This window comes from Drosophila innubila, chromosome X (genome assembly GCF_004354385.1).
Source record: "Drosophila innubila isolate TH190305 chromosome X, UK_Dinn_1.0, whole genome shotgun sequence".
Lineage (NCBI taxonomy): Eukaryota > Metazoa > Arthropoda > Insecta > Diptera > Drosophilidae > Drosophila > Drosophila innubila.
Genome location: NC_047626.1, coordinates 17052016 through 17079041, shown reverse-complemented (window position 1 = coordinate 17079041; position 27026 = coordinate 17052016). Strand labels below are relative to the sequence as shown.

Genomic DNA, 27026 nt, shown 5'->3' with positions numbered 1-27026 from the left:
GTCTCCCGCAGCCCTGCGACCTCTTACGCCTTCCGCTTCTCTCACAGTCCATTTGGATGCCCCTCAACTCTCTCTCTCTCTCTCTCTCTCTCTCATATTTCTCATCTCTTTGGTTTGGTTTGGTTTGGTTTGGCGTACACACAAAAGCCGTTGAATGCCAGCGGAAACTTTGTTGCCAATTTGCATACAATGCAGTTTGCAGTTTACAGTTCGCTGGTAGCTTGTGCAGTTGGTTTTAGCTTTTTAATACCCTATCAGAGAGTATTTAAATTCTGTGTCGAAATGTTCACACTTATAAAAAAAAAAATGTTCTAAAATCAAGATTTTGGTCTCAGAACTACGATTTTTGGTTTAAAAAATTCAAGAACATAATATTTTAATTAAGAGAACACATCTTGATTTTAAGAACATTTTAAATAAGACCAAGTTCTTACTTTAGGATTAAATGTTCTTAAAATTAAAATTAAAAAACAAAATAAAAATAATTATTTTTTATATTTATAATTTTTTTTAACTTTAAATTTTGATTTATTTGCATTTGGTTCTGTTTTAGTAATTTTGTAAATGTTATTTTAATTGGTTACGAGTGGGATTCGATTGAAGTGCTGATACGAAATAGTACCTGTTTATACTTTCCTAGCAGTTTAAGATTTTTATTCTTATATTAAGATTTTAAGATAATTGAGATTAATAATCTTAGTTTTAGTAATTTGGTCTTAAAATAATCTTATTTCAAGAACAAAATATCTAAGTTGAATGTTCTTAATTTTTAAAGTTGGTCTTTTTTTCAGTGTAACGCCTTAAAGGTGGTACATAATAAAAACACGATTTTTAAGTTAATGACACCGCATTGGATTTATTTTTGCCGGAATCGCGGATTTTTTTCCTGTGTGGTAGTCATCAAAATAATCAGTCGAAAATTAAATTAAGGGTTCGAATAAGGGTATCAAATCTTCGACGTGCCATAGAAAACTTTTCTTGTAGCTATATATATTTGTTACATATTTATTTATTGAGTTGTGTTGCACAATTTCAAAGTCACTTTAGGCCATTGTTAGTGTTTTTGTTGTGCGGGTGGTTGATTGGGCTTTCAATTTCCTATTCTTTTTAATATGTTTTTTTTTTGAAGCAATGCAATAAAATAGCTGACGCTGTTGTCGATGTCGAAGTCGATGTCGCCAATCGGTTGATCGATCCACCACATCCAACAGTTGTGCCATCCCGTGTTTTCGTTGGGTATTGTTGTTAATATTGTTGTCAGCGTTGTTTTTGTTATTGTTGTTGGTCGCTTGGTTGGTTGGGGTTCATTGACTTGAAGCATTTGTTTTCATGTTCTTTCCAATGCTCCGTTTGACGCTGCTGCTGCTGCTGCTGCTGGGGGCGTCGTCTGTTGCCAGTGTGTTAATTACTTTTTGTTTTAATTGTCAATTTATCCAGAAAGAGATCGAAGAACAACAACAAAAACCACATTACCAACATCTGATACTCGTAAAAGGCGTTGCGCATAACAGTACATTAAATAACATCTCAAGTCCTTGCGGCATCCTCATTCTTTGGCTAAAACTAACAGCAACATTTGTAGCTCAATAAAAGTCATTGGATGGCTAAAACTTACGACATTTTAACGCAATGAATGGCCAATACCCTGCAAATGTTATTCGATAGCTCAACTTAACTGCTATGCCACCCAATTCATTGCCAATCTCATCCCTTTTAGTTAACTTGTTACTATTTTAATGGCTTAAGCTTTCAGCTATGTGATTCAACCAGTTTTTATATTCCAAAATCTGTTCGCCAGTTAGCTCAAGCGAACCACTATAAAATTTTACCAATCTCCCTGTGCTGCAAATGGTTTTCTCTCCAGATTTTAATACAATCAAATGACAATTGCATTCGCCTAAAATCAATCAATTCATTGATAGAGAGGAACTCATCAATTTACAATCAATAACTGAAATAAATTTAGCTCAAACAACCATTAATATTAAAAACATATCAATGTTTTCAATTAAAAATTTAAACATTATATTTATCTTAGAGCATAGAGCAAGACATCGGTTTGGTTCGCGAATTGCTTTACATACCCCCTGAACCCCCTGAACCCAAAGTTTGGGTTCGAGCCTTGTTTTAATTTTATACAAAAAATATGTGTATTGTTATACATTTTTCTTAACATATTGAACTAATAAAATTTTTTTTTTAAAAGAAATAAAATTTTGATGATAATTATAATTTATTTGAAGATTTAATTATGACTTATTTTAATTCGAAGTCTGAAATAATTGCGTCATATTAGAAAACCATTAAATTTATGTAATTATTTTTTTTTTCGAACCGAATCTTTTATTTTAGAAAGCGGTTCGTCTTAAATTCGGGTTCGCAAAGTAAATAATTTTAAGGGTTCGGTTCATGATCCGGCTCAGGCTGCTTAAGAACCCGAACCGAACCGGTTCTACGAGGTTCGGTTCAGAACCAGCCTTGCTTTAAAATATTCTCAACGGGAATTGCTTAGCTTGAATTTTTACCATTCATCTTTTCTGGTGAGTCGTTGTTGGGCAAATGTATTGTATTTTTTACATTAATATCGTTTATCGGTATCGATATTATTTAATATCAACACCAGTAATCGAAACCCATACCTACTACCACTGAACAAATAACCTATAGAGAGTCATGATATGATATGACTTCACCATAGGTTATTTGCTTAGTGCTACTACTGAGTACTTACCAGCTAGCAAGCGCTTGCTCCACAACTCAGCAACCAAGAAAACTAAAAACTCTAATCTACTGCTCTCTCTCTCTCTCTCTCTCTCTCTCGGGAGATTAAGTTCATTGCACCTGCTAATTTTATAGCTTAATCAATTCGAATCCGTCGTTGACACAACAAATTGAATTGTAACATCTTTTGGCATAGGTTCGTGCTCGTGCTCGTGTTTCCTGTTCCCGTTCTTGATCCCATTCACATTCTTGTTCTTGTCTTTATACATATTATTATTCCCATTTTCCCATTTTTTTTTTTTTTAGCCGTTGTGTATGCGGTGAAACGTTAAGTTTTAATTAACACATTCGTGGTTCGAACTTTCGACTGATTCACTTTAAAAACTTGGCACGCTTCACTGTGCAAGCGTGGAGTACCGAGCACCGAGTACCGAGCATTGAGTACACTGTGTGTGGACTCAGTGGGTTCTGTGAGTACAAGAGTGTGGAGTTTTTGTTTGCTTGGGGCGTTCTGCGCTTCACTGCGTATTGAAGGGCGAATTCCCCGGCGGTCTGGCCACGTCAGATAACTTAGGGATTGTAGTTGAAGCTGTGGCAACGCCAACAATTCCAACAACAGCTGCTGCACGTCTCTCATATTGTCCAAGTAATTTATAATATGAGCGACGTGCTGATAAATGAGCTGTCGCTGTGCCAGTTGCTAAATATTAACCAACCAAATCCACCAACCAACCAGTCGCGTTTAGTTAGCCAATCTTAAACAGAAAAAAATCATAGATAAATTCGAGATTCAAGCTGCGGGGGAGACAGAGAGACAGAGAGAGAGAGAGAGCAAAGTGTAAATCGGAGAGTCCAAGCTGCGACTCGGTTCGTTGGGCCTGGTGAAGCCTTCAAAATGCTTATACCCTCTACCAACTGCAATTTAGAACAAGGTCTTTAGACTGCCATTAAGGCACTTTACGTTCCGGCTCAGCATTCCGTATTCGCCATCAAATCATCAACACTTCCCGACTGCAGCCCCTGAGCGTGTCGCAACATTATTTATGCAGATTTTTTTTGTTTAGTTTTTATTCTTTTTTGGAAACAAAAGCTTCCAACTTAAACTGTCGCAAACGTCGCCGTCAACGCACCAAGCGCAACAAGCGTGAGAACTAATGCCAGCCACCAGCTAGCACAGTGGTTCAAGATCTCAGCAAAACGGCAAAAGAAAAAAAAAAAAAAATATTCCTAATAAACATGATTGAAACTGTGTTGCAATATGACAGGTAAATTTCAAAATGATTCATATTATTCATTATTTAAATCAGTTTTTAAATAAAGGTTAAAATTTTTAGATGGATTTAATTTTTCAATCAAATGAGTTATAAAAATAAACTTAAGAAAAGTGAGTTTAATAGCAAAGGAATATGCCCAAAGAGATCGTTAAGATAATTCGATAGATAACAAAAGTGTCAAATATATAGTTTTACTTTATAGCTAGAAAGATAAAGAGTAGATATACGTACATACCCAAAGGTAAACAGCAAGAACCTAATGTACAATTGAGAGAAAAAAATGAAATAAAGAAGAAATTAAAAGAAAGAACTCATAAATATATGTAGAAAAACTTAATAACTATTCAAATAGTAACTATGGTAGACATATATACAGAGAAAAAGGTGTAAGCCAGAAATATAAATAGATAGATATAAAGATTGATAAATAGATAAAAGTAGTTAAATTGAAACATACGCATAAGTAGGTCAACAGATAAAGTATGAAATACAGATAAAATAATGCAAATGAAAATATAAAAACATTGATGGATGAATAAATAAATCACGTGATGAAAGAATAGTTACATTGAAATATATAAAGATACAAATAATGATTGATAAATATATAAATATTCGATAAATAGGTTGTATTGGTTAATAGTTAAAGTAAAAATAAATTAAGATAAGACTAAAATCAGCACAAATGCACATAAATAGATGAAACCATTTACCTATAGAAGAATACTTACAGAGTAAGAGAGAGTACAAGTAATTAATATTCAGATAACAGAAATTTAATGAAGACAGACACAAACTCAGATAGTTAAATACATAATAAGATGAATAGAAAGGGACAGCCAAAGTTTCAATACGCATTACATCCAAGACACTCGTTGTTAGAAAATCCTTTGGGAGTTTCTCGTTAAAGTGCATTTGGCCGTTATTACGTGTATATATGCTCGCTTTGGGGACACTGTGTAAAGGGCCAGAGCAGAATGTGATGCCATTAAGCTTAAGTTGGCGAAAAATATAAAAAAAAAATAGAAAAAAAAAAAACAAAAGCAGTGGGAGGAAGAAGAAAAAAACTGCTAGACGAAAACCCATCAAATAAAGCAAAACTCTTCACATGCATAAAACTTAATGTAAATGTGAGAGTCTGAGCTTGTGTGTATGTATGTGCGTGTGTATGTGCGCGCGTGTCTTTTAGTGTGTGTGTGTGTGTGTGTGTGAGCTTTGTGAGACTGGACTTGTGTTTGGCAATACAATAAAATTTACACGCTTATTAATTTTTACAAGACTTTGTCCGTCACTTGAGCGAACTGCCAGCAACATGAGCGATGAACAACAACAACAACAACGTCGCCTTTTGTATGTTACCATCGTGTTTACTATTCACCCACACATACACACACACACACACACACACCCGCACACTTGGGAAGTACCTATTGAAAAGCAGTTTGTACGTTGAGAGAGTGAGAGGAGAGGTTGTACCTCTTCAAACATAATTCAACTTATATTTTGTTTTTGTTGTTTTTTTTTTTAATTTATTTTGGTTTTTTTTTTTTGTCCTGCGGGAGAGAGTGAGAAAGGGAGGGAGAGGTGCTATTGCTCTAGTAACTTTACTCTAAAAAGTTTTAGGCCCTTTGGGCGTTGCTTTGGCTGAGGACTGAGCAGTAATAAGAAGAGCGCACAAAAAGGGGAAGAAGAGGAGGTCAGCGTTGCGGAGAAGCTATTGCTGCATTTTAGGTTTACATGTAAATACTATGTATAAGCCACATTTTAGTATGCAAAATATGGCGAATAGCAATTTTTTCTTTATTTCGAAACTTTCGAAAAACATAGAACACAAGCCAGAGACAGCCAAAAGAGATGCAGACAATGTGTAAGAGAGAGAATGAGAGGTGGGAGTATATGACCGAGGACCTGCTGTCATGTGTATTGTATGTCATGTGTGTGTGTGTGTGTGTGTGTGTGTGTGTGTGTTTGTGTATTCGCCTCATAACATTAAAAGGGCCGCACAGACAGTCGCACCGCATACTTGAGGTTTGTCCTACGGATGCCCATCATCCAGCTGCCCAACTGACCAACTGCCCTGGCCATCAGCAGGAGCCTTTCCATAGGCAGCTGCTCTTGTCGTGTGTCCAACAAGTAGACAGAAAACGTTGCTGGAAACCGAACGAAGCATATGTGTAATCGGAAATAAAAACATACCACAGATAAGGTGTACGAAAACGAAACAAATTGGATGCCTTCACTGTGTGCTTTTCAGTAAGGGGCAGAATATAGTTCAAAAGCTTTGAAAACAAGCAAAATACAGTAAGTTGAAAAAGAACGACTAAGATAAGCTGTAGACCGCTTTGGGAAATTCCTATCGTTATTATTTATTAAAAAAATATTCAATCCATATAAGATTGCGTTAAATTTGCAAGCGAATTCTCAGAATAATTTTTTTTTATTGTTATTAGGCTTTAACGTAACAAAAAAAATCACATAGAAATTCTCAAAAAGCCTATTTTTAAATGTGAAAATTATCAAAATAAAATCAAACAAAAGTAAAATATAAAAAATATGTTCAGAAAAATATAACACATAATGTATAAAAATGTATATTATAAACAGGAGTACCACAGAAATCGAAACCAACCGAAAATCCCCCAACAATATATGGAGTTTTGGGAAACTTTCGGTTGGGTTCGCTAACTGTGACACCCTTGAAATAAAAATTACATTATACTTATATGATTTACCCCATTAAATGAACTTATACAAATTCAATAAGCTCCTCTTTAATGTTAAGCGAGTATAAAGACAATGCTATTGAAAGGATTTCAATGTAAATATATAAGCCAACTTAAGCAAACTTCTGTGCATTAAATGCAAGTCTTAGCAGCTGAATACTAATTAAAAGATTAGATATAATACAAGTATTTACTTAGGCTGTGAGACTACATTTGCAAGTGCTAAGAAGTGCATACTTAAAAGTTTTACACACATTTTGACAGGCGGCAGTAAAAAAATTAGGTAATAAATAACTGGATATTTGAATTTTACAAAATTGTGGAATGCTCGTTAACCTAGATAAAACCTACTTGCCTATATAGTAAAGCTATAAATATCTTTTAAGTGTTAAAATACGAAACTCTAAAATTTTAAACAAATTGAATTATGTTAGTAAATTTACAAAGTTTGTTCTCTCGCATTCACTTTATTTGATTTTCATAGTGTTCTCGTCGCGTTAAATTAATGTGGCCAGTTATATATTTATTATGTAATCTTATTTTGCCTTTATAATCAACATTTAAATGACATTAAATAAAACGTCAAATTACGTTTAAAACAAACGTTTTTCATTCCGCTCAATTTAACAATCAAATAACATGTTTATTTAATCGGTTTATCGATTGTCAGCGTCTGTCACATGCTGCAATTATTTTATTATTTTTTCTGATATGTGAATTTTATAACAGTGACAAATAATATTTTGATCCCTTCAACCTTTTTTCTGCAACCTGTCAAATTAAAATTCTTTGACACTATATAAGGTTATGTGCCATAGTTTTCCACCCAGCACTTATCACTTGGGGGTAGAATTTTCAAAATACCTTTACTACATTAACAGAAACCAACTGTCAGAGCCTTAAGCTTCTCTAAGCTCTTGCGGTTTCGATTGCCAATCACTCAGTCAGTTAGCTAAACTAGAGTTCTATGTAGTATCTACACTGATAAAAAAGACCGGTTCCTAAAATCCAGAATATTCATCTTTTAAAATAAAACAACTTCAAGTGAAAAAAATACACACAATCAAAAATAAAGCGGTCTTACAATTAAAATGTATCGAAAGAATCAATTTTTCGATCAGTGTAGAGATACAGTTAGTTGATGGATTGAGAAACGTCTACGTAAAAGGCTAAAAATATCTTGACAAGAAACTTGGAAGCTACTTTCTACTGTATAACCGAAATCAATTGAAATTGTGTGTGAATATCAAAAAAAATAGAAAAAAGACTGCGACTGTCAGTAGAAAATATTGATTTGAAAAAAGAATAACTAAAGATAATTTGCCACAGTTAACTTGCTCTGGATAGTTAGTGTTTAATCCAGGTACGCTGCAGCTGCATGTGTGTGTAAGTTCAGAGTGCAACTAGCTTGTGTGTGGGTGTGTGTGGATGGGGTTAGATTAAGCGACAAAGGCGTAACATCTGATACGCAACTGGCCACTGAAGCTGAAGCTGCAACAAGATCTGCTCGTGATGTGTGGCAAGTGAGATGTGGTAAGCATTTGCCTTTCACCAGACAGAGGGGAAGGCAGGGAGGGAGTTAGACGCATGTGGCAGCAACATAATGCACTCAACTATATGGCCACTATACGACCGACACTTGAGCAGCAAATGGTGAGGGGAGAGCAGGAGGGAGGGAAGAGGGATGAGTGGTGTTTAAGCAGCTTAAGTTCTCGATGGGATGTACATAGATACTTGCCACAAGGCGGCACATTGAATGTGTCATATTGTGCACACATACATGTCAATTTATAGATGTTTCTAATCAAATATCCACAGCAAACATAATAAATATGTTTCTCTTTATTTACACACACACATGCACACACACGCACACACTCGCATAGTACATCATAATAATTCATTGTTGAAATATATTTCAAGTTGTTTCGGTTTTGTTTGCAGCTCTAACAACGACAATTGTTTTACATGTGAATGTGTGCGTGTCTGTGTGTGTGTGTGTGTGTGTGTGTGTATCTGTGTGTTGTATCCGCTGCCTGTCATCAAAGTTGTTGCCTTTTCCTACTATATTTCAATATTTTTGTTGGTTGTATTCGATTGTTTGCATGTTGGCAATTGTTCTAATAGTTCTTCATTTTCTTCATTTATATATATATATATATATCTTACTCTCTGCTTCTTTATTGTGTCATTCACAGCTATGACGGAGGAAATAACTGGGAATTGGAGCTATTATGTGTATATATCACTAACATTGGTTCCAGTCTATTTGGCATTTCAGCTCATTAAGTTTTTGGGCTGGCAGCTATTCGTGAACAACTGAGCAAACAACCAACAACAAACCAGAGACAAACAAGCAACAACCAAACAACCAAACAGACAACCAGACAACAGAAGGAGCTCAAGTTGGAATTATAATCACAATTTTGGAATTGAAATTGAATCTGCAGTTGCAGTTGCAGTTGTAGTTGCAGCTGAAGTTGAAGTTAAAGTTGAAGTTGCTGGAGTTGTAGTTTAGATTTTGAACTTGAAGCTGCTGTTGCTGTTGCTGTTCTAAAAGGTGCGTAGTCATTTCATGACAGTCGCTGCTGTCAGTCGAGCAACAGCTTCGAGTCTAGTCGAGTCGAGTGCTGAGTTGAGTTGAGTTGATGGCAAATAATTTGAAAACTATTTAAATATGCTTATGACTGAAGTTTTTCACTTGCAGACGCAGTCACTGACAAGGACCTGTTACCAAGACATAACCGGCTAAAAACTGGGCAAAGGCAGCAGAAGCAGTAATATAAGGAAGAAGACATTCTAAAGCGCATGTCCCTCCCATTACCGACACACACACACACAGCCGAGGTAATATAAAACATAATTTGCCTAAGTAAATATGTTTAAAATGCAATAAAAACAAACGCAGACCAAAAAACAACGAAAACGATAAGCGGCGCATAAAAATAATAAACGGAACTGCGAACTGCGAACTGTAAACTGCAAGTGGAACTAGAGTTGAAATTGAAAATTGCTGTTGATGTTGGTGTTGGTGTTGCTTTTGCCTTTGCTGATGGCCACGCTGACCGCAGTGAGTCACTGAAAATTGCGTTGGCTGCAAACAAAAGGCAAGGAAATGCAAAGCAATCAACGTCATAAACAGCAGGAACAGGAACAGGAACAGGAGCAGCAGAAGCAGGAGCAGCAGCTGCAGCTGCAGCAAGAACAACAACAACAACAACACGAACAAGAGCAAACGCAACTGAAAGGCAAAAGCATCTAAGTGTAAACTGGAGAAAAAAAGAAAAGCAGAAGAACAGCGGACAAGCAAACTAAAAATTTTATCGTTGCCGCAACTCAAGAAACCAATTTACATATTTAAGCTTGCAACGTCCGGTTGCACAAGTGGAGGCATCGTCAATCGATAGGACTAAACAAATAGACAGTCTCGAATTTGAATTCGAGTCCAAGTCTGAGTCTGAGTTTGATTGAAATCAAAAAACAGTTTAGCAGATTCACACCTCAGTTAACGCCAATAAACGAACTAAGCACAATCTGTAAAGATGCGTCTGCCTTATCGAAATAAGAAGGTCACCCTTTGGGTTCTATTCGCCATAATTGTTGTCACCATGTTCCTATTCAAATTTACGGAATTGCGACCCAACTGTCTCTTCAAATTGGATGCCACAAACGATTTGGCATCGCAAATGGTTCGCGTGGAGGTAAGTGGACAAACACCTGATACCACACATATATACTATACATACAGTCAAACTTCGCTACACGAAACTCACTTTATTGAATTCAATACTTTTTGCAACATAATACACCATATATCGAATTTGTTTTTGTAATTGTCTTTTTCATATTTATTAATTTCTTCATTCATTTTTGTCTTCATTTAAATAATCTTTTTATTCTCGTTATTAAATTGAGTATATTAGATTAAAACGAAATTACATTTTTTTGCAAATATTTAATTTCTTATTTTTTTCTGCGAATTCATCGTATGTTCTTTTCAAAAATGTTGACCTAGGACCAAAAAATATTTAATGTGAATACGAAATTATTAAATACCCTTAAAAGTACAAAAAATTTCTTAAAGTTAAAAAAAAAAAAAATGTAATATATTGTAATATACATGCAACTTAAAATAATTAATTATAGTTGACTCTTTGTTATATTTACATAAATATAAAAGTATACTTTAGAGAATTTTGTGTGTAAAACACCTTTAACCACATACATGTGTACACAAAGATTAACTCAAGTTTATTTACACTTGAGGGCATGTATTTAGAAACGAGCGCTGACCAGGCGACGATTGCAGTGATAAATCAAATTGTGGCAACAACAACAACAACAACAGTAACGATAACAACATCAGTAGCAGTCTTTCTCTCTTCCACACTCTTTATGCTCTCTGGAGATTCAGGATAACTAATTTCATGTTGACTGCACACGCTGACCTGACCGCAAGCCATGCAAAGTCATTGGGGGATTTGCTGGTTATCGGATGGCCGAACACCATTTTGTAAACATTAGTTGGCCAAATGCCATCGGGACTAACAGTTCTTATTATTTTCATTCTTGCTGTTCACGTTGTTGTTGTTGTTGTTGTGGTTGTGGTTGATTTTGCTGGCCCAGAGATTGTTAGTTGGATTTCGATTGCAATGGCAATCAGTCTGCATAAGAAAATCAAATCAATTTGCATAGTTACTCAGACTTGAGCTGCACTGTTAAGAACTTAATGGGAATTTAATTAATTTATAATATCAAAGCTATGACAATTAATATTGAAGCGTATTGATTCATTTTTTATCTTTATGTGTTATCAAATAAATTCAATAAGCAGTTATTTGTGTCCATTTCGATTAGCAATGTCACTGCGATTAAAAGTTCACTATCTATATACTATAACATCTAAGCTACACAAACATTCACAAATATTCAATACATAAGTTTTGAGTTTTACTACAATTTACAGTGTCAAGATCAGATGTGTTGTATTATTTTATATATATAATATAGATTTATATCTATTTCATGGAGCGTGCATCATATTTAATTTTAATTTCACATCTATTTATATAATACACATTATAATTTGTGAACAAAATCAGTTTTTTCCAGCCATTCACATCATGAAGATCTCTTTAAATGCTCTCGAGTGTTTGTCATACTTGTAGCGCACTGTACTCTACCATACTTTCCATTTTCTTTCGCAGTTGTTTACGTATGTCTACAACTTTTTAATTTTCGAGTGGCTTAGCACTGATCAATAATTTTTTGTTGGGTCACAGTTTGTTTGCGCCTTTTTTGCTTTGGGTGTTATCAGTTTATTTTTAGGTGTGCTTACGTGGAAAATGTACACATAGCTTAGTTATCGAATTGATTGATAAACGCTGACTAAAGAACTAGAGTTGGGGAATTCACCAGCTGGCAAACCTCTGACCAACAATAAACATTTTTCGCTTCAATCTTATTTTCCGATTAATTTTTCTCAATTTTTTTTTTTTTTTTTTTTTGCAATTTTCACGCAAATTTTGCCACAATAAGGCAGCATTTTAAGCGTCTCGTATTATGGGCTCAGATTCTCGAGTTTGAACGTAATTCCTTTTTACATTTATAACTGCGTAGGAAAATCCTTTTAAATTGACATTAATGCGACAGCCGCGCCAAAGGTTAAGGGGCAGCTCTTTCACACACAAATACACCTGTCTCTCTTACACACACTATGCACACGTGTGTTTTTTTTTTTTTTTGCTTTTTCCTACGCAAATTCAGTTGCCATCAGCGTCACCTTCCTGTGGCAACCGACATCCGTTATCCGTCACCTGCCACCTGCCACCTGCCACCCGCCACCCTCAATCCCATCTGCTTCTTCATAATTATCATCATTATCAACATCATCATCTGGCTGCCACGTAATTTTTGCCTACAACTTTTTCTCTAATTTAATTTTTTTTCTCTGCTCTACTCTGCTCTTCTTTTTCTTGCCACGCCCATGCAACCAGAAATACGTCACAGATGACAATCAACGCGTCTATTCATACAACCGTGAGATGCCATTAATATTCATAGGCGGTGTACCCAGATCTGGTACGACATTAATGCGCGCCATGCTGGATGCTCATCCCGATGTGCGGTAAGTCTTTCCATCGCATAACCTTCCCACATCAACTCTTCCATCACCAGCCCATCCAACTACATACATATATAAATCCCTGTAAAATATATACAAACAGTCCAGTTCCGTTCCAAATACAATTTCCCCAAGGAACTGTCCTTTAATTCAACATATTTGTAGCATAATTTAATACCACATGTATGGAGATAGTTAAAAAGAATACACTAAAGGCATCTGTCAACTGTATGCCTATGAAAGAACAGCTAAAGTATTACACAAAATATAAGATAAGCTTAAATTCAACTATTTATTCAATATATTTATTGAAAAAAAATTCTAAATATCGTACTTATCCATTTAGATGCATGGATAAAAAATACATAATAGGCAGGAATATTGGCCTGTCTAATATATACGTTATTTGAAATGATAGCGTATTATTCATCTTCGCTATTCTCTGAAACTTTTAAAACGTAGACGCAAGTCTTAACTGTTGAATATTTTGTACATTTGTTCGGAAATTCATCAATTATAAATATAATTTAAAAAAAAAGGTTATTGTTTCAAGTTAATTATTCATAATGGATCTTCCATTCGATAGGTAATACTTCCTGACAATGGTGCGCATAAATGGGATTACAAAGTTTTTTTTCGTTATTTTTGTAAATTGGCGCCAAAATATCAACTTGAGTTTGATGGAGACTTTTGATATTACAAATCGAATAATTATAATTAGTATGTATTTCGACTATGAGTTTTGTATTTAGTTTTAATTTTCTATTACTTTTCACTCCAGAAGTTGTAGTTGTTTTTGCTCATCTCTGCTTTAAAATAATTAAAAACTTTTCCGGAACAAACGTGCCAAATTGTCAACGATCTGTGGCGAGTTCGCTACAAAAAGGTTTCACTGCCGAAAGTAGGAGATAACATAGTTTAGATGAAATGTGACACCTTTGCTTATGTAATCGATAAGCAGATGTGGAAATGGACCATTCCATTTCGGTTTTATTGTAATTCGTAGGAAACTCAAACAAACACACGCATGTCTAAAGCAGAAAATAAAGGAAAATGAGCTGTTGGGGTTCGAAACTTTTGAAATAAATTGGTGATGGGGGAGAGGGAGTGTGTTGGCAGTAGAGATGTTTATTATATGACATGATGGATGGTTGGATTCATCGTTGGGCCAATTGGGTATCTCTCTCCTTCTGTATCTTTTGCTGTGTGTGTTGGTTCAGTCCCGTCTGTCAGGTTTTGAATTAGATTATTAAGTTTTCGTTACGCATGAGTAATTAGCCACGAATTTTTCGTCCTTTATGCTTCAACCAGATATGAGTGAGCAGACAGAGATAGACGGAGGGAAAAGAATGGGAGAGGTAGATAGAGATACGATAAAGCGTTGCCTGCTTATTTTATTAACAAATTTATTTCGTTTTTTATACCATATAGCATACATACTCGTATATTTTTTGCCAGCTTTGACTCATGGCTGCTGAGTTGTGGCTCCTAGCTAACTGGGCTCTGGGCTCGGAGTCCTCGATCCTGGGCTTTCAGGCTTTTCTGACTGTCGAGAGCATTCAGCGTCACTTTTTCTGATGGCTGCACAGCACAATTTCCGCTATTTAAAAACTTACTTCCGCCGCTGCAGCGTGGCAGCAACAATCTATTTAGTTAAATTTGTGCCACCATTTACGGAGATATATATTTACAGATAGGACGAGTATCTATGTATACTATACATATATGGTTGTACATATCTCTGTGTGTGCTTGTAGATAGCTTCAGTGCTTTTACTCTGGCCTCGTTAGCCTTTGTTCGGTCCGATTTGCATATAAAACACTCTCATGTAATAGCTCCAAAGATTATATATATTTGTAGAGTTATCCCTCTGACCCCGACTCGACGGCGACTTTGTGACTCATGTACTCAAAGGATTCGCAGCAGATGGCAGATTAGCAGGACACTCGAGGGCGAGAACGAATGAGAATTAGAGCGAGACAGAGCAGGAGCGAAAGAAGGCGCATGTGTCGCTATAAATGCATTCCTCGTAATATCAAAGACAACGTTTAATTCATTGTATCCATGGCAACTAAATAGCCCACTCATGTTTACTAATTGAAATGCTTATCTCTTCCCAATTTGACTTTCGTAAGAGTTATTTGTCACAGTGTGTTGCATTGAAAGATACTATTCTATTGTCTACTTCAATATTAAACTGTTCAGCTTGTGGTATTTGCTAATTTGCAAATGTTTTTTGTTTATTTTTAATAAAAAACAAAATTTTTTTGATTGTACACATGCTGTTATCTGTTTAAAATATTTTGTGTGTAATTTCAAGCCACTTCAAGAATATCTTAACACTTGACAGAATATGTTTGTAATTTAAAAGGGATCAGAATAAAAACTCAGAATAAAATGCACTGAAAAGTATGCTACCACTTTTGACACATACACACAGCTTTAAACCAGAGCTGATCGGGAAGAGAGAGCAAAAAGAATTAAACGTAGGCAAGCTATGAAAAAATTTTCTTTAGCTTGATAGGATTTTGATGAAATTGATTATCATATACTAAAAAAATATGTATTGTGGCCTCATATTAATGCTTGAAAATATTAAAAGTAAATAGTTTCTTTTTTTTTTTAAATATACAAATTTTAAAATTCATAGTTTTTTGTCGGCTGTGAATAACTTTACTCCTTTTGAGCATAGGTGGATCACCACTGCCTTAAACTTGTAATACTCTAACAAAGAGTAGGTTTTGCTTAGCTTAAAGTAAAAGGTTAAAAAAGAAATATGAAATACCATTTAAAAAGATTAAGTCCTGACCCATAATAAGCAACTTTCTAATTTCACAAAATGCACAAAAAAAAAATAGAAGAATATATGTAAGTTATATATACTCATCTTAATGTAAATCTCAGACTATTTCACTTAAATGCAAGCTCATAACAGATTAATCTATTTATTTGCCTAAACAAGCTGAAGTAAATCCCGCAAGTGCTTAATCAAAGAAACCAAATAAAAAAAAAATAAATGAGTTTAGTTGAATTTGCAGCTGTTAACTTGCAAATTAAATGACGTCGGCAAAGAAATCAACTGTGAACCAACATGGTTCACTGATTAAAGCCTTCACTTCAACTTGCCTCTTTGCTGTTCCTGCTCCTGCCCCTGGCCATGGCATTTAAGTGGTTAAAGGGGGTAAAGAGAGAGTGAGAGAGAGAGAAAATTGAGAACAAAAACGCGACAAGCGCTTTCGCAATTTCGATTTTATGCTCGCATGTTCGAGTTGTAGTTGGAATTGAAATTGAAATTGAGTTGGAACTGAAACTGAAGCTGCAGTTAAAGTTGGACTAGGAGCTGGAGTTGGAGTAACCGTTTCCATTTGGTCGATTGCATTAGCGAAAGGCCCAAAAACATCTGCGGCAGCAAAAGGCAACAGGCTGCATGCAGCGTTGTAGCGTTGCAACGTTGCGGGGCATGCAATGGTGCGGCATCCGTTTAAAAGCCAAAGCTCTGCTATGCGATATCAAACATCATTGTGTTGTTCACTACTTTGTAACATGACATCCCATGCACACATGCTCCACAGCAGTGATGCCAGCTACATGCCACAAATATAGGGGAAATTAGCCAGAAAATAGAAGGCAAAGCTACAGTGGAGAGAAGCCGACTGTGAAAGACCCTGCATCCATTTTTAAGAAATCTTAACACTCGATTTTCTGAAGCGTAAATTATAAAACACACTTTACGAGTACTGTCACTAAATTTCGTGACTCTAGCTCTTAAAGTCTCTGAGATTTAGATGTACATAGTACAGTCAGACAGATGTACACGACAGTTGATGATAATTAAAATTAAATATATACTTTATGGGGTACACTGATAAAAAAAAAATGTTCTAAAATCAAGATTTTGGTCTCAGCATAAATGTTCTTAAAATTAAAATAAAAAAATAAAATAAATAAAAATATTTTTGTATATTTATAATTCTTTTTATTTTTAAATTTTGATTTATTTACATTTTATTCTGTATTAGTTTAGTAATTTTATAAATGTTATTTTAATTTGTTACGAGTGGGATTCGAACCGCCGCCTACTGCTTCACAACTGAAGCGGCCTCTCTAACCAGAGCGCAACGTGCCACCATTTGTTTGATACGAAATAGTACATATTTATACTTTCCTAACAATTTAAGATTTATATTCTCGATTAAGAGTTTAAGATTTTTTAGATAAATAATCTAAGTTTTAGTAATTTGGTCTTAACATAATCTTATTTTAAGAACAAAATATTTTAGATGAATGTTCTTGATTTTAGAAGTTATTGATTTTCAGTGTACTTTCGATAAATTTAATGGACTAATAGAATAATAAACAGACTGCAAATTACTTTTATTGGCCTGAGTAAAAAACAATTAATATGGCACGTTTTTTTTTACCAATTTTGCACAATTTTGTTCAAATTGAAAATAATATGCAAAAGAATAGAAAATTTTCAATTTTGGCTTTCGGCTAGTTTTAATAAGGATAGATCTAGCTGGAAATAGCTAAATCGGCTACACTGCTACACAGCCGCATTCACATTCACATCCATGTCCACATTCATGTCCACATCCATGTCCTTCTCCACTTTATTCTTCTGCTGCTGTTTCTCATCGTCAGTTTACCTTCCTTTTCATGCTTCCGGCATTGTTTTGCCGTATATCTCATCCATTTAGCTGTGGGCAGGAGACGCGCGTCATTCCGCGCATTTTGCAGCTGCGCTCGCATTGGCTAAAGTCCGAGAAGGAATCGCTGCGCCTGCAGGAGGCGGGCATCACCAAAGAGGTCATGAATAGCGCCATCGCACAGTTCTGCTTGGAAATCATTGCGAAACATGGTGAACCGGCGCCGCGTTTATGTAACAAGGATCCGCTCACACTCAAAATGGGCTCCTATGTAATCGAGCTATTTCCAAATGTAAGTCGATATACATACACACACACACACCACATACATAGACAGACATGCATACAGACACTCGTGCTCTCTCTCCTCACACAGGCAAAATTCCTATTCATGGTGCGCGACGGACGGGCGACGGTTCATTCGATTATATCCCGCAAGGTGACAATAACCGGCTTCGATTTGGCGAGCTACCGTCAATGCATGCAGAAGTGGAACCACGCCATCGAGCTGATGCACGAACAGTGTCGGGACATTGGCAAGGAGCGATGCATGATGGTAAGTAGACTGACAGCCACACCTGGACACCTTTATTTAGGTGCATTCGATCAACGAGTGACGGCCCTTTATTAATAAATTGGAGTAATTGCATTATATAAAGAAGGCATTTTCAGACGCCTTACTTAAAAAAAGTACAGGATTCTATTAAGTTAAGTTGTTAAGTAAAAAGTGCATAACAGACAGAAGGAGGTGGGACAGACCCTATAAAGTATATATTTTCTTGATCAGCATTAATAGCCGAGTCGATATAGCCATGTAGGTCTGTCCTGACTTCCTGACGTCTGTATGAACACCAGGATCTCAGATACTATAAGAGCTAGAGGCACCAATCTTGGTTTGTTCCTCTATATTGCAAGCAGATCAGGTTTGTTTTAATTTTATTTTTTGGATCGGACCACTATATCAAATAGCTTCCATGTCAGTCGAAAATCAAGTTTTGGTATGAAAATTTGTTTTGTTCTTTGAAATATGTTAAGCAAACTAATAGAATATGCATATAAGCTAGTCTTTTATATTCTGACCAAAGTTGGTTATATATGATTATCATTGTTTTTATTAAACAAACTAATTAAATTTTGGTAGCATGAATTACTTATAGCCAAGAACTTCTTAAAATTTAAATATTTATTGAAAAATATATGGCAACCCTATGAATTTGATTGCACACTTTAAATTAAATAATAAGACTATAAGCATAACAAAACTTTGTAACTCAAGTGATTACACTTCAAGTATTTGTAAACTTAAAGGTAGAACGGATTAACTTACAGGCTTACTCAACTTTTTTAGTTTGGATAGTGATGTAAATTCAAACTGTGAATCGAGCTCAAAACCGAAAGTTGAGTTTTTAATTATTCAATGTATTTCTACATCACTAGATATGATTTAATGCTTTTTATAATATAGTTTAAATTTATAGTTCTATTAAAATTCGGAGTAATTTTATTCCTCTCTGTGGACTGTTTTTAGTCAACGTTAAGTTAATAAATAAGCTGGCTTAAAGTTGTTATACTTTAAGTTAAACCATACCCGAAATTTGTATCTAGAGCTATAAAACTTATATAGTACACTTACTCGAGAGCAAAGTCAGTAAAAGCTATAACCGTATTTTTTAATTTCATGTTAAAGGTTTACTACGAGCAGCTGGTGCTGCATCCAGAGGAATGGATGCGAAAAATCTTGAAATTCTTGGATGTGCCATGGAACGATGCGGTGCTGCATCATGAGGAATTTATTAATAAGCCCAACGGAGTGCCGCTATCCAAGTGAGTACACAAACATGCCCTATAGACATTGCAGTCGTCCCTCTTTCGAGCATTAACTAATTGGAATTGTGCACAGGGTGGAGAGGTCGTCAGATCAGGTCATCAAGCCGGTCAATCTTGAGGCGCTGTCCAAGTGGGTGGACCAAATACCCGGCGATGTGGTGCATGACATGGCCAACATAGCGCCCATGCTATCCGTGCTGGGCTACGATCCGTATGCGAACCCACCGGACTACGGTAAGCCAGATGCATGGGTGCAGGACAATACATCTAAGGTATGTGCAACAAACACTCAGACAGACAGACAGGCAGACGAGGCTAAAGAGAGGCTGAGGATAGGAAAGGAAAGGAGTCAGTCAGTCAGTCAGTCAGTCAGTCAGTTGGGCAGTTGGGCAGTCAGTCAATCGGGCAGACGTAATGCACACACAAAGGCAACAACCGCTCCACGCTTTTTCCAACTTCCCATTCTTCTCACTCATCCCCCATCCCCACTTTTCCAAACCGGATATCCCCAAAGCATTCAACATGGCGCCCATCCCTTTTGTTGTCGTTCCAGTTAACATTTTGTGTTGCCATCTTCATTGTCATTTTTGTGTGCTCCGGTTTTGTGCTTTACATTGTTGTTGCTTGTGTTGTTGTTGTTGCATTTGTAGTTGTTGCCGCTGTTGGCTTCTGTCATTGCCATATTTTGCACTTTTGCTTTGTGGCAACGCATTTCAACCATATTCGTAGATACATTTTTTGTCCAATTCCCCTATACCCAAAGGTTTCTGTGGAGTCCGTTTGTTACGTAGAAAGCAGGCACCGTAAACATTATAATTTTTAAATTTAAATTATTTGTTGATTTCTAGTAAAAAATTTTAAAATAACTTTTATTTTTTGATTTTAATAAAATTACAATATTATGAAGCAATTATTAAATTTGTATTTCAAAACTTATAATAAAAATTAAAAATATGTTTTTTTTAGGCTTGATCTTTTTTGAATTTAATTTTACAATTTTTATTTGAGTATTATAATCTGTTGGGTTTAAAAATTGTAATTTATCCTGTTAGTTTATTAAAATTTAAATGAATATATATGTATTTTATCTTTGTATGCTAAAATAAGTATTCTATAGGGTACCCGCTAGTCGAGTATGCTGCAGTTTATGAACTGATTCGTTCTATTGAGCTGAGAGATGTAACAAATATTGAATTGAGGTTTTGTGTATTGTACTTCAACTATAGAATTAATATGGTACGCTCATATGAATAATACCCTTTAAATGGAAAACAAACAAGCGAAATAAAAAGCATATAGTATTGTGTAGTTCAGAATGTCGGAATACTGTGGGGGTAAATGCTAGTGGGGTATATTTATAAATATATATTGAATATTTATAAAAAAAAATATACCCAATTAATTCGCTAACAAAGAAAATTATTTTTTAAATATAATCTGTATATACTAAATATTAATTAAATGAATTATTTTAAGTACTTAGAGGGTATTTGGTAGTCGAGCATGTTATGACTATTGCATACATTTTACACATGATTTTGTATATGGTTTTTATTATTTTTGTGTTTGTTTGTTTGTTTCTTGCACTCACCTTTTTTATTTTTTTTCTTTCTCTTTTTTTGTTTGTATTTTTCTCTTTTTCAGCCACTTTAGCATGCGTTGTGTTTTGTTATTGTTGTTGCTGTTATTGTTGTTGCTTTTGTTGGAGCCATGCTCCCAGGGCGCATATATATGAGGAGACTCGCATACATATGCATAGGGATACACAGTCATATCGATGACGATGATAATGATGTTGACTACAAGCACAAGTACAAAAGCCCAACCCTTCCCTAACCTCTGCTCGTCCTACTCCTTCCTTTCCTCCTCCCCCTTTGAAGTGGATTTTATGTAGATACATGGCTTGGGGCTTGTATATTTTGAAAACAATGGCGGCAAGCACTTAGTTTGGTTGCATGCTCATTTGCCTGTTGCAAAGTAGCTTCTGGGTCGCATGTACATTGTACATACATATATATAGTTTTCATTTTTCCATTAGAATGTGTGATAAACATATTGCCTCATTTAGCCTCCCCTCATCCTTTTAAAAAGTCCCTAACTAGCATCTCGACTTAGAAATCAAATCTATCTGTATGAAAATAAAATACTATCCGGGGCAACTTAGTAGAAACCATTTTTTTTAACTGTGGCAACTAAAGACTATGATAGTAGTCATAAGTACATATCATACTTATAAGTTCTATAAATTCAGACATAGCTTTTCCTAAAATTTCCCTGCTTACTTGCTTTAGTTTCGATGTCAAAGTTAACCAACAAAAAAATATTCTAAGTGTAACAATATTGACAAAATGAGGGAGCACTTATTTATTGATTTATTTACAAAGTATTAAATCTGGAGTTATAAGAGTACTATTAACGGGACCTTCGACTTGAGGAAGTATTTGTTTCTGGAACAATATAGAGTAGACCTGAAACTCAATCAATCCTATAAATTGTGTAATAATGTTGACTGAAAATCGTCCTGTAGATTTGCAATGTAAAAAATATATTTTTGTTCGTCAAAACCCGCACTTAAATATATATATATCTAAAGATCTAAAGAAATCGTCTTTCCTAAAAATATATTTTTTTAAATAAAGTTAAAATCCGTTAAGAATTATTCTATAGTTACGTCATTTAATAGTTATGGCTGTTATCCTTATAGAAATCCCAACAAAAGTTAAACTGTTTTGCACGAATTTAGGGAAAAGCAAAAAGAAATAACGCTATAGATAAAATCGTGGCTAAAAACATTTTGAATTATTGCATAGACGACAGTAAAGGCAAAGATGAAGAGGCTTTCTCTCAGTCTCTTAATTTACATTCTGGCCAATGGCAAAACGGAAATGGAATGCAGAAGGGAAGAAGAGGGAAATGAGGAAAAGGGTGAAGGGTAAGGGGTAAGGGGTAAAGGGAAACGCTACCATTGCACATCCTGTTGAGTTTTGCACAGCTGCTGCTTCACACGGCGCGTTAAATTAGCGGCTAATTAATTAGAGGCAGAGCTGAGAGCCCAGACTCGAGTTGAGTCAAGTCAAGTCGAGATGAGATGAGATGAGTGAGATGAGTGGTGTGCTGAGTGCTGGGCGGAGTGTATAGTAGTGCTTATGCGGTATCCTTTTGCCCCACTGCACCACCGACCTGTCGCATCATATCGCATTGCATTGCATCGCGTCTCATCCCGGCGACATTTGCTTGAGGACTGCTCATAAATTAAAATTGCAAGCAACTGCTGCTACTTCTGCTGCTGGCTCTGCTCTGCACGGTTGCCCTTAAGGTGGTGCGGTGGTGCAGTGGTGCGACGTCGCGTCGCGGCGGTTAAAAGCGCTGCTCTCAACTCCATTTGACTGCTACTTTGATTTTTCGATGCTGTCGTGTTGCTCCACGGCTGTCACAACTGCAATTTCTGTTTGTTCCGCAACCTGACAGTTGAAATCCTCCATACACACTACATACACTGAAAAAAAAGACCAACTTCTAAATACAAAGACATTTATCTTAAAATAAGGTAATTTTAAGACCAAATTACTTATGTTAACGAAGGCTGCAAACCGGTTCTGAACCGAACCTCGTAGAACCGGTTCGGTTCGGGCTTTTAAGCAGCCTGAACCGGACCGTGAACCGAACCCTTGAAATATTTTACTTTGCGAACCCGAACCTAAACCGAACCGCTTTCTAAAATAAAAGATTCGGTTCCTAAAAAAAAGATTAATTACATAAATTTTATGGTTTTCTAATAATACGTAATTATATGAGACTTCGGAATAAAATAAGTAATATTTAAATCTTCAAATAAATTTAAATTATCTTCAAAAATTTGATTTCTATTAAAAAAAAAATTTAATATGTTCAAAATGTAGAGAAAAATTTATAACAATAAATAATTTTTTTTGTATGAAATTGAACCAAGATTCGAACCCGAACCTTAGGTTCATTGGCGTATATAAACCAATTCGCGAACCGAACCGATGTCTTGCTCTATGGTTCGAACCGCCGAACCGAACCTTTAACAACATTTTGGAGGTTTTCAGCCTTGATGCTAACAGCATTAATCTAATAAATCAAATTTGTTTTTATAAAAACAAAAATAAATATTTCATATTTTATTTGAGCCCAATATAAATTTAAAGATCTTTCTCCTTTGTTTTTTATTTGTTGAATTAAATTTCAAGAACATTTATTCTTATAATAAGCACTTGGTTCTAATTGAAATATTCTCAAGATATGTGTTTTCTAACTTTAATAATAGTATGTTCTCGACACATTTTGTTGACCAAAATTCGCAGTTTTAAGACCAAAATCTTGATTTTAGAACACTTTTGTAACAGTGTATGTACGAGTATATCTTTGTGTATGTATAGGTGTCAGCATCTGTGTGTTGGGTGGTTGGTTGGGTGGCTAGTGGCATCGTGCCATAAATGCCAATTTAAGCTTCCAACAAACGAGAAACACGCCTGGCAAACACACAAGACACAAACTCGCATGTCGTGTACATACTCCGCAATTGAAATGCCAACAACAGGAGCAGCATACACACAAAGAGCCTCGAGTTGCATGCCCCCTATCCCCCCCCTCACCCCTCCCTCTCACACACATGTACAAACTCCATACGCGTATACACATACATATAAATGGCGCCCAACGTGTGTCGATTTGTCTATTTGCCGATCTGTTAAGGCATCAAAAGCAATTATAATCAATTGAAATGCCGGCAATTTTATTTTACGCGCGTAATTTATGTTAATTGCAAATATTTTAATAAATTGCCATTTTACGTCAGCTTCACTGACAGAGTGCGAAAAAGAGACAGGAAGCGAGGGGTGAGACAGGGAAAGTCACAACAACAGAGCGAAATTAATATAGTACAAATATAGTATTACCCGCGCTTTCGACATTTTAATATTATGCAGAAAGCGAACAAAAAAAATTTAGAAATGAAATAAAAAATTAATTGAGCCAGCAAATTTAATGGAACGAAAAGCCAACTTTTTCAATTGTTCGCAACTTGGAGTTGCCACCTGTATACACTATACTTGTATAGTGTGCATAAATGCTTAAGTAAAATAACTGTGTACATCAATTGGCTATCACTCAAACAATCAATAAATGTTTTTAACAACGATGTTCAATATTCCGCTGATTATTGAAATTTTTTATTTTATTTAATTTTGAAAAATTAAGTAGTAACCACCTTAATAGAAGTATGGATGTTTTGTTTTATATTAGACAGAAATTTCAAATTTTCTTAGTCCGCACTTTTATTTTTTATGAATGCTTTATAAATATTTTCTATCACATCGATTTGAAATAACTCTAGATTGACTCAGTTTTTTATAACATAGCAATATTATAAGACTTTGAGATATCAACCGAGTATTTCTAAATACTTTATTTAAACATAGTCTCGCTGAGAAATATAAAAGCCTTAAGTTCTATCTAAATTATATTTGAAATTTATATAGCATACTTTTCCGGGCAGTTTAAAAATGAAACTAGTTACTTTGCGATGTCTTCAATTTACTCTTAAATTACTCTTAAGTTAACTGTTTTTATTAAACATTATCAATTTTACTGCTGCAATAAAAATAAAATTTGAAACATTACTGAAATGTCATTGGAATGTGAAAGAATAAATTAAAAAATTACTTCAGTTCATTTTTTCTGGAAAGCTATCTAGTAATAATAATAATAATACACAATGCCAAAAATGTTGTTGAAATGAAGTTAAAAATCGCGAGCTGTTGCAAGCTGTTTGATTCTATACAAAGTGCTGCATTTTGTGGCAAGAGCATAATATAATTATGCCGAAATGCACGACGGGGTTGACGTTGCATTTACACTTAATGTGCAGCTGTTGTTTACGTACGTGATGTGGCTGTTGGGGGTGGCATGTGGGGCATGTGGCATGTGGGACATGGCGCTTGCATTGTTCAACGTTTAATATGCAAAAACAACAATAATAACAACAATAATAACAACAACAAGAACATCAACAAATAATGACAGCTTATAAATAATGCGACCAGCGGGCATTGGCAGCTAGAAGCTTGAATTACATGAATACATGTGCATATGGATTTTTATGAAATAAAGTAGCATAATAACGTGACTGAGAATATTTGTGTGTGTGTGTGTGTATTTTTGCCATAACTCATTTGTGTTTATATATTCTCTAAAATATATTGTAGCTAAAAGCCAACCGCATGCTGTGGGAAAGTAAAGCGAAGCAAGTGTTGCAGATGGATACTAATCCAGATGAGGATAACACTAACAACAACAACAACAACAATATTGAGGATAATGCCATTGACAACAACAACAACAATATCAATAAAATAATGCCACAACAGCAACAACATGAAGAACAACAAGAGGAACAGGAGCAGCAGGATTTGGAGCAGGTACGGGAACAGGAACAGGAGCAGGAGCGCAAAAAGTCACAGCTGTTGCAACCAAAACAAAAGCCAAAAGATGTCATAACGATAAAGCAGCTGACGTCTAACTCCAACAGCAACAACAACCACAACAACAACATTGACAACAACAGCAAAAAGAAGAGCAACAACAATGGCAAGCAATATGTCGGTGCAGTCGAGGACACATGATATCCGCATATACCCATCAGATTGCCACGCAGCAAACATTGAGATGACACACGACAGCAAAAGCAGCAACAACAACAACTACAAATTTGAAATGCTATATTTTCAACTGTGCTTTCGGCTCAATTGTCAGTCATTGTGTTGTAAACCAAACTAAATGTACCAAAACTTGAAGACAGGATATACAAATACATATAGATTCTATATACATAAATATGTATGTATACTATGTATGATGTATATGATAAGTTACAGATGTTTAGCATATACCACCAAAATAATTCTTTAACTAAAAACGAAATCTAAATTGAATAAGAAGTAAAAGCAAATTTTGCTAAAGCTCCACTTTAGTACAATATATATATATATATATATATAAATTCCCCCTCCTCTTATAAACCATTTACGCAACAAATCTATATAAACATCTTTTATATGGCCTTTGGCACATTTTTTTTTAAGTTTTTATACATATTTTACGATCTAATCTATATGATTTATTGCTTTTTTTTCTACTTCTAAGTCAAAATTATAATTAAGTTTTTGTGTACAGAGAAACTGTATAAAGAATGTTTTTTTTTTTAAATTAAAAACAAACTATATACTTGCGTACGTATTCAATTTTGTAAAGTAATTTTTGTTTTTGGGTGCATTATTATATAAAAGTCATCGCAAGAATCTCAAAAGTGGACCTTTGAAAAACTCTGCGAGCTCAAAGAATAGTTTTAAAAATATTCCCCCAATGTAAACTGATTTTAAAAAATCAAAAAAAAAAAAATAAAATAATAAAATAAAAAAAAAGACAAAAATATATAGAGGAAGAGTATGAAGGAGAGCTTTTAAACATGAAATATTTCGAAACGATTTACATATGGATGTTATACAAGGTGAATGTTCTGCTTGGGATTTTCGAAAGCCTTTAACTTCGTTTTTATAAACTGTTTTGTTGCAATAAATTGACTGAATGTATAATACATGGATATATCTAAATATATATATACATATACTACTATACTATATACACAATTATATAAATGTCTAATGTAAATTAATGTTGTATTGTTCAA

General features: G+C 34.9%; 2 protein-coding genes across 3 annotated transcripts; both read left to right on the top strand.

Annotated features, from left to right (window-relative positions):
• Positions 1-8917: 8917 nt before the first annotated feature.
• LOC117785648 lies at positions 8918-9890 on the top strand. The gene is made up of 2 exons (XM_034623784.1): positions 8918-9565; positions 9627-9890. Exon 1 carries the CDS (start codon positions 8919-8921, stop codon positions 9039-9041), a length of 123 nt encoding a protein of 40 aa, XP_034479675.1. The 5' UTR covers position 8918; the 3' UTR covers positions 9042-9565; positions 9627-9890.
• Positions 9891-10141: 251 nt separating this feature from the next.
• Positions 10142-26274, top strand: LOC117785644 (protein-tyrosine sulfotransferase). Of its 2 annotated transcripts, none has more exons than XM_034623759.1 (7): positions 10142-10419; positions 12715-12845; positions 17543-17783; positions 17868-18047; positions 19179-19315; positions 19392-19590; positions 25546-26274. In XM_034623759.1, exons 1-7 carry the CDS (start codon positions 10261-10263, stop codon positions 25960-25962), a joined length of 1464 nt encoding a protein of 487 aa, XP_034479650.1. In that variant the 5' UTR covers positions 10142-10260; the 3' UTR covers positions 25963-26274. The 2 variants fall into 2 exon arrangements, with proteins under 2 accessions (XP_034479650.1, XP_034479661.1); XM_034623770.1 differs by having other exon boundaries at positions 19392-19552; positions 25546-25730.
• Positions 26275-27026: the final 752 nt, after the last annotated feature.